Source organism: Sinocyclocheilus rhinocerous, unplaced genomic scaffold (assembly GCF_001515625.1).
Source record: "Sinocyclocheilus rhinocerous isolate Xijiao unplaced genomic scaffold, SAMN03320098_v1.1 scaffold1150, whole genome shotgun sequence".
Classification (NCBI taxonomy): Eukaryota; Metazoa; Chordata; class Actinopteri; order Cypriniformes; family Cyprinidae; genus Sinocyclocheilus; species Sinocyclocheilus rhinocerous.
Window position 1 is genome coordinate 408,164 of NW_015666491.1, and position 9,437 is coordinate 417,600.

Consider the following 9,437-nt stretch of genomic DNA (forward strand, 5'->3'; position numbering starts at 1 on the left):
GCTGCAATATAACAAAGAGTGAAAAATTTAAGGGGGTCTGAATACTTTCCGTACCCACTGTATATATTTTTTTTTATTTATTTTTTTTTATAGTATTTATAGCTACAGTTCTAGTTTAAGATTTGTTTTATTCTGTTGATACCATTTAGAGAGTTTTAATCAAGTTAATACAAATTTAGTTTCAGAATTTTTAGGAAAAATGGGCCTTAAATATCTTATTTCGTTTTTTTTTTTAATTTTAACTACTGAAGTTTGTTTTTCGCCATGAAAACAGCCAAAGAAGCTGTCGTCGCATTAAAAATCAAACATTAAGGTAGTTTATTATTATTATTATTAATAATAATTAATAATATTAATAATAGTATTTCATAAACGTTTGTTCATATAACCAATATATTCTTACGAGACATCCCATTTTGGTGTCTGCATCAAATGAAATAAAAAAGAGAGATTTTAAATACATAGAAAGCTTTTTAAATGCAAGTGTCTACTTTAATGTCTCAAATAACTTGTGAAAATAAAATTTCAAAATATGGGTGAAATAATATTCCATCGTCATTCAGTGTAACAGATTTATGTAAAAATGAAACAACATGCTTATCCTGACCTATACTTTATATATTACCTTTATATATTATTAAAATATATAAAAGAAAAAGTGATCAAACTAAATTGTATTATATTTTAAATGATTTAAAACTTAATCCTGACAAATGAGTAAAAGCTATAGTGGGTCTATAGGATAGTGACAAAGATTGGTTAAGATTTATCATGGCAATGAATAATAATTAGTTTTTGGGGACTGCACTCTTTAGTTGTATTTGAATGTCATCTAATGATTCTTGTTCTAAATATGCCCAAGATTTTTTTCTTCTGTAAATCAGGGTAAAAATGCATGATAGTCGTTATTTTTTGATCAGAAAAAAATCAAATTAAACAGGACACTTTCTAATATATAAAAATTATACATGATAATACATTTAAAATTGTATTAAACTTATATTGTTTTGATGCTTGAAAATCCATGTTTGACCCTTATAAAAGTTGAAATATTAAAAATGTATCAATATATACATACTTGTAGAAAATAACATAAACCAAGAGTAATTGCTATTATTAAAATGCTGTAAAAGTATTGTTTATTATTAGTTCATGATACCTGATGCATTAACTGATGTTAGCAGATTTTACCGTAAAATGTTACTGATATACTTTTCTTTCACAAATCACAAAATGTTGAGAAAATCCATGTTCATATAAAGGCCAAACCCTTAATTGTCCTATAACATCTTTATTTGTCACGATGTCACATACATATATTGTGCTGTTGCATTGGATCTTCATTCTTGATCTGCTTCCAAATGGATGAACTAATAGGAGATTTAAAATGCATGTCCTCCACACTAATTAATTAAGAAATGCCTTTAACACACTACTCAGTCCATATCTGAGGGCAATTGTGGCAAGCATAATTGCGTTAAGTCTAGTATCTTGGCTGAAGTCCCAGCCTCTCTGAAAAGATAGAGACTGTCCCATCTAATCATTTTAGGAGTTAGTGGATGAATTGGTTTTATCTTCCCATCTTTAGGCTAAAGTGCAGGTTGTGTTTTAATGGAAGACACGAGAAACAGGTAATTTATGGGCTCTGCACTGACATGATAATGCAGTGCCTTTGGTAAGGGCTGTGAAAGGAGAAAGTTCACGACTGAGGTCTGAAACTGAGTGTTCAAAGATGGTAGTGGGTCAGGGCTGTGCAAAAATGAGAATTATGCAAACCACGCAGGCAGCCAAGTCAAGTGGAAACTACTTGAGTCAGATGAGGTGAAAGCGAAGCCTAAAGCGATGATCAGCTTCACAGTTAAAAGTTCTTGGTTCATTAATATGCATATTGACTTCTCAAAGACATACTATTCAGATACCCCCATATTATCACTTAAGCTGGCTGGGTGCTCTGGGATGACATTTAATACAGATGCAGTGTCATATAGATGCCAATGGAAATCCTCTGATATACTGTATATTTTTCCTTGGAAGGGACAATGAGATTTTCAGCTTTGCAATTTTGCACTAGAAAATGTGTGTTATATTTTCTTGATGTATGGTAACTTATACAATTATAGATTATATTAATTGGTCAAATTTATGGTCAGCATAAAAATAAAATAGAATTTTTTTAATGATTGCAGGAAATAATATAATGAAATATTGCTTATGTCAATAATGTTACTGTTATGAAAAAAGGACATTTCAGTTTTTATTACACCAGTTTATATCTCCCAATTCTGACTTTATTTCTCAAAATTGAGAGTTTATATGCAATTCTGACTTTGTAACTCACAACTGCAAGTTTATATCACACAAATCTGATTTTGTAACTCGTAATTGTGAGTTTATATCTCGCAATTCTGACTTTATACCTTTCAATTGTGAGTTTATATCATGCAATTCTGAGAAAAAAAATTGTGAGATGTAAACTCACAATTGCGAGAAAAAAAGTCAGAATTGTGATATAAAAAGTTGCAATTCAATTTTTTTTATTCCGTGGCAGAAACAAGCTTCCATAAGTATACTATAAAATTTGTGTTGTATTTTCTTGGTGTATGGCAACAGTTATACAATTTATAGATCACATTAATTGGTCAAATTTTGGTCGGCATAAAAATAAATTAATAAAAATAGAAATTAAAAAGGCTGTTTTTAAAATGATGGTACATTTTACCTGAAATATCTTTGTAAGTTTTAAAACATGTAATATTCTGGAAAATTTGTGTTATATTATCTTGGCGTATGGCAACAGCAATTTTTAATCCGCATAAAAATAATAGAAAAATTAAAAAGGCATTTTTTAAATGATTGCATATTTTACCTGAAATATTGCTTTTGTCAATGTACAATATTACTGTTATGAAAAAAAATGAAATGGCAGATTTTTGCAGTGAAATAAATAAATAAATTGCTTTAACATTTGACCAATATACTAGATTTTTGGACTTTATTTTAGTGTCAATATTGAACTAACATGCATTGCACTAACAACAATGTGCGAGCCGCTTCAGGAAATAATTACATGATTAATTAGGTTATTAAGCATGCATAATTAATGATTATTTTAATATTATTCTATCTTATAAACCTGTTCATTAAAAATGTGAAGGAAACACAGGAAAGGTTTTCTAGCGAAAACAAACATTTCCATATATGAGAATAACATCAGCTCTCAAGTCCAAATGTACAGTATACTACATACATCCCAAAGTTGCCTATCATGGGACTAGCATGAGAACAATAACAGCATGTGTTTGAAATGTTTCTGCAATCTGCCTTGATCTAGCTTCAAGAGCATCCTTCTTCTTTGATAACATGATTCAAGTTGCATCAAGAAAAATAAAGCAGACAGATTGAAAAGACGTTTTATTAGACTGCTTTTGAGTTCCTGATTCACTGTTTTGTTTTCTCTGTCATTTCATCATTCACACTTGATTTATTTGATTGTCACACTTCCTTTAAATTACTTTTCTCCCATTCCTTTTGTCAAGCAGAATTTATCAACAGCTTGATAAATTTGTTCTTAAACTGCATTTCCATATATCTGAAGGTTTGTTTTGCTTTATGATTGCATATTACTTTGTCTTTCACTCTAGCTTTATACATCGGTGGTTTAAAATAATAATCAAATACTTGCACTTTCTGAATCTGATAGCTGGTTTTAAGTATGTATACTGCCTTACAAATGCATATTCTTTAATGGGTGTAATTTCCGTAAGAAGAGCAAAAATGCTTATTTAAGCTATTGTTGTTCTTCCATCAGATGTTTTTACGGTATAAGAATATGGAAATTTTTGAGAAATTGTTTTCTCATGGAATAAATGTGCATGCGCATGTTTTGTCTCTGGTGTGAATTTCCGTTTCGCTGTCAGTGAAATATGCTGACAGGCTGCTGAGATTTCCTCCATTGCCAACCACCTGCATGCTGACTGACTGTCTCTCAGGCAGCCTGGTGCCATGCATATTTATACATTCTGTTGCCATCACTTACGTTTTAATCCAGAGTAAACTGTTTTTCTCTGCGCAAGTGGAAATTCCATGGCTATGAAAGTCTTCGGCTATCTCGCAGGATAGCATAACAAAAGGAACTCTGCAATTGCTGAAATAGATTTTTGAAAAAGAAGATTTGCCACATACGTCAAGCAAATAATGAGTTGTTTATCTATAAGCCAGTTCAGAGGAGAATTAAGAATATTTTGGGTCTTATTTAAACTTATTTAAACTCTTCAGCTTATGATTTGTCTTTCAGTGAGGATGTTTTACTTTTACCTTAGGCTTTATAAATGCCGTATGAGTTTAATTTTTACTCTGTTATTGTGCTTGGAAACACAAAGTGAAATGGAAAATGGGAAACAAGTACAATTTAGCTGATGTTTACAATTTGACTCCATGTGACAGATCGTGCTGATCCACTCCACTGAGTTCATTTGCCAGTGGCTGCAGAGAGAATCATTACAGAGTCTGAATATGCATGTTATGTAAATTTTAGCAGGATGGCATTTTTTCATGCTTATAAAATGGATGAAATTATTTGGAAATAATTTAGTGTCTAGTGTTATTTATTTTTTTATTATTGATTTTTTTTCCACATTTTCTTCTGAAATCATCTATTATGAGGAAAAACAAGCTCTATTTTTCTAAGAATAAAGTACTTTCATGTCATTTTACACAGTACATACTTTACTTTTGTGTTCAGTTGCTTATATATATATATGTGTGTGTGTGTGTGTGTGTGTGTGTGTGTGAGAGAGAGAATATATATACACACAAAGATATATTACATAATCAATTTTGAGGCGCAAAGAACATATTTCTTCTTTGACGATCATTAAAAAGTCAATAAAAATCAATAATTATTATAATAAAATAATTTGATTATATTGTATAGTATATTATATTGGATGTTTTGCACAGTTATTTTGGATTGTGTGAGGGACTGTGTGTGTATACAGTGTAAAAAAGATTTTAGGCTCTAAGCTATTGAAGAATGAGCAAAATAAAACACGTTCCCATGAGCTTCAATTACCCCGATTAATTCTTGTGACATCTTTAATATTGCTACTTACAGTACTTTATCTTTAAACTTTATCTATGATGAAATTTAATATAATTTATGAATTTCAAGACAATCTGACTTATCACATTCATTCCTTCACCATAGGCCTCTCAGCTACTGGCTGAGGTATATCCTCTCCATCATGTACTGTAGTGAGAACAATCAGATAGGCTCTTACATGGAGGAAACACGGACCTGCTCCTGTCATTATGAGCACCCATCCTGCCAGGGTGTCATCCCGTGCTCCGTAGGCGACGGTCCTCACTGCGCCTCCTGCTCCTACGAGAACCGCTCTCGCTGTGCAAGCTGCAATCCCGGCTACATGCTGAGCCAAGGGTCCTGTAGGAATACCATACCGGATTCTACTGACAACTACATCGGGTTCGAGACGGACCTTCAGGACATGGAGCTGCGCTATCTGCTTCAAAAAAAGGACGGGCGGATCAGTATTCACGCCATGTTCATAAGCAATGATGTCAGACTCAACAACTGGTTCGATCCCAGCTGGAGGAAAAGGATGCTGTTGACACTGAAGAGCAACAAGTTCAAATCTAACCATGTTCACATGCTCCTAGGGATCTCCCTGCAGATATGCCTTACTAAAAACAGCACGCTGGAACCCGTGCTGTCCGTCTACATCAATCCATTCGGAGGTAGTCATTCTGAGAGCTGGATCATGCCAATTGACCAGAATAGTTACCCTGACTGGGAAAGGACCAAGTTAGACATCCCGCTTGACTGTTATAACTGGACCCTGACTCTGGGTAACAAGTGGAAGACCTTTTTTGAGACGGTACACATTTACCTGAGGAGCCGTGTCAAAGCGGCATCAGCTCAGGGGAACGGCAGTGTCCATTTCGAGCCATTGGAATACATGGACTCGTCCCGTAACCTGGGCTACATGAAAATCAACAGTATGCAGGTGTTCGGATATAGTCTGCACTTTGATCCAGATGCCATTCAGGACTTGATCCTGCAGCTGGACTATCCGTACACGCAGGGCTCACAGGACTCAGCCTTGCTCCAGCTGCTGGAGATCCGGGACCGGGTCAACCGTCTCTCTCCACCAGGCCAACAACCTCTGGACCTGTTCGCCTGCTTATTACGCCACCGTCTCAAACTCTCTACCACTGATGTGGTCCGAATCCAGACTGCTCTTCAGGCCTTCAGCGCCAAGCAGCCCAACTCAATGGAGTATGAAACTACCAAACTATGTAGCTAATAAGGCACTGCAAGGTAGCAGTATATTTGTAGCTATTTCAGTAACTATAGTTAAATGGCCTGATATACTTTCAGGGAAAAAAAAAAAAACATTGAACAACTGCTGGGATACAGTGTTGATGGTGATGCCACAGTTATGGTGTTTGTTTGAACCACTGATGTAATGGGCCACTTCAGAAGGATGGCCAGACCTTTTGCCTTTTCGTTTCTTAACTGCAATGATGACTTACAATAACTCATAGCGTGATGACCTCATTTCAGTTTCATGGCACACTGCAGAATTTAGCATCAACCCCAGTCCTGATAAACAATGCGTGCGGTAGGACCAGGAACAGACTCTTGATTTTTAAAGTGACTTTTATTTTCACCTCTTTATTCTCTGTAAGTATAACAGAGGCCGTAAACACATGGTGAGCCAAACCTTGTTAGTGTAATCAGGGGTTCCTGCTGTGTCTGGGCAGAATTCCGAATTCCTTTTCTATGCTGTCTGTCAACACTGTAACTCTAAAAAATATCAGTATCCTAATCAACAATTGATGGTTTTGTTGATGCTTAAAACTATTTTTACGGTGTTTGTTGGAATATGAATGTAGGAGGAAAGCTGTTTAAAAATCACAACGCTATAAGCAAGGTACTTATTATATATGCTGTTTCATGTACATTTATTTTTATAAAATATATTATTTGTGACAAGTTACAAAGGTAATGTCCATAAAATGTATAGAACATGAATTTGTTAATACTCTAAATAAAAGTCATTTTTATGTGGCGTCTGTAAATATCTAATTGCTTGAATTGCACATAAAAAATTACACACTTTTTTTGTTTAAACAACTATATATAATTAAAATGTTCAAAAACTTTTCAGACTATATATATATATATAAGCTGGCAGACAAGTCTCTCTGAGAAATGATTCCTTGAGAGAGCCAATTCATCTACGAGAAAAGCTTTGACAACTTGCATGTCTGAAGAAAAAAACACATTAAAAGCAACGCCCACGTGGGAGCAGTTTCGACTGCTTTTTTGGCATAAACACCTGATGCCTAGTTCCTCAACTTTTTTCATAAGATCACCTTGAGACAAAGTAGGTAAAATCATTAAGGAACAAATAGTGAAACTTCCACAAAAGAACAAAAGTTAGACAACTTTTTTTCACTCAGAGATAACCAAAAGTTAAATGAGTTATTGGTTAGTCAGCTGTGATATGTCTCAAGAAAGGGCCCAGCATATTCATCCATTTAAAGGGGCGACAGAAGGGGCCAAGCTAATGAGCATTATTGAGCAGTTATCAGGGATGCAGTTCACAGATATGATGACTGAATCTTTGTGATGAACAACTGGGGCATATTGCACAGCAGACACATCTGGAGAGACTTGTTTTCTGCAAATTCAGTTCTACAGTGACAGGAGAATGATTTTTGCCTAGCCAAATACTGAAATTGTCTTACATTTACAGTAAACGAATGCATTTTAGCTGGGAGCTAACAAACAGAGATCATTTTCTTAGATGTTTCTCTTGAAATCTTCTGACTTCTTGGAAATCGATGGATTTTGCTTTTTCAGGCTTCATAAATGCTACTTCCACCATCCATACTCAAGTGTACCACAATAATCGACTCTCATATTAAAAAGGTGTGTGGTTTGTGTTTTACTACCCAAGGCTGGCATTGCCAGTTCTCTGTGGCTTTCTTAAATTAATTTCAATGGGAATCCAATTAATGGCATTTTTGATTACTTAGTATGATGTTCATAAAAAGCAATGACTCCCAATTCTGTAATTTAATTAGTTCTTAAAGGATTAATTCACCCACAGATGACAATTCTGCCACTATTTAATCACCTCTGTGTCGGTGAACCTGTATTACTGTACTGTCTTTCGTTCATGTTGCACAAAAGCAGAAAGTTTGAATAATGTTCTGGTGCAATTACAGTGAATGGGAACTAAAGCTCAATGATCCGATCACAATGGTTAACAGCCCACCGGGCTGAAAGAATATCCATGAATAACGACTCATATTTCAGTTTGTTCCTCATACAAAGTTATAGTTGGAAGACTTGGAATAAAGTGCATGAGTCATGGACCACTTTTATGGTGATTTTTTTTTTTTTTTTTGTCATTTTGTAGCTTGACAGTTCTCATTCACTTTCATTAAATTGCAAAACCCAGCCAGGACATTTTTGAATTCACCTTTTGTGTTCCACAAAGGAATCACTGCTTTGGAGTGACATGAGGGTGAATAAATAATGACAAATTTTATTTTGAAGTGCAATGTCCCTTTAAATTATTGTCCCTTATCTGCACTTTATACAACAAATTGTAATTGTTATTTGCAACTATTACTATTTCCAACTTTCATTAAAGCGATTTAGATGAGCACATTTATAAAGGGGTCAGAACAAAGGGTCAGTCTTGCTACATCACTTCTAAAGCAAATTGGTGTTAAATTCACAAGCTGCAGTTAAGAAAACTCATAAAAGATTTTATAGGTTTTCTTAAAATATATAATATATATATATGGTCACCTCAGATCTAGCATTTATAAATCCAAACTATATAGCAAAAAAATACCCCCAAAATAGCATTCAAAGAAACACTGAATTCAGTCTTATAAAAGGTTTTATATTTTATACATTACATGGTCTCATCATGTTAGGTTCTAGCATTGATTTACCAATACAACTTCCTCACATTACTTATCATTCCTATCACATGCTACAAACATGTACAATCCGTGAACTGTCTATAATGTTTGTTTTTACTCCTTCTATTAAAAACTCAATGTTCCCCAGAAGAGCAATCTTTGCAACCTCATTCAGTGTTCTTCATAGTTCATCACACAAGCGCAATCGAGAAAAACTCCCAAAGTGACACCATCTCCTTACTGAACCCCAGCCTATCCAAAAGGATTATGTTCTCCCATATAAATGTAATGGTTGCACTAAAATATAATATGAAAGTGCAATAGTGTAGGAACAATTTTTTTTTTTTTTAGGTGAAGGTGACACTGTTACACAAAAAATAAAATCTCCAGGAAAATCGTTTACGGTGTAACTTCATCTTATCTATCACAAGGTGCCCTAGCAGTCTGGTGTCGTTTCTAACAAGAATAAC

At 34.3% G+C, this 9,437-nt stretch overlaps 1 protein-coding gene across 2 annotated transcripts in view; it reads left to right on the forward strand.

Annotated features, from left to right (window-relative positions):
• The window catches only part of LOC107732447 (BMP/retinoic acid-inducible neural-specific protein 3-like), a 40,082-nt gene extending 33,119 nt beyond the window's left edge, over nt 1-6,963 (forward strand). For both annotated transcript variants that reach the window (XM_016543784.1, XM_016543785.1), the window contains exon 8: nt 5,207-6,963. In XM_016543784.1, the coding sequence (XP_016399270.1) occupies nt 5,207-6,323 (1,117 nt within the window). In that variant the 3' untranslated portion in view covers nt 6,324-6,963. The remainder of the gene's footprint in view (nt 1-5,206) is intronic.
• Nucleotides 6,964-9,437: the final 2,474 nt, after the last annotated feature.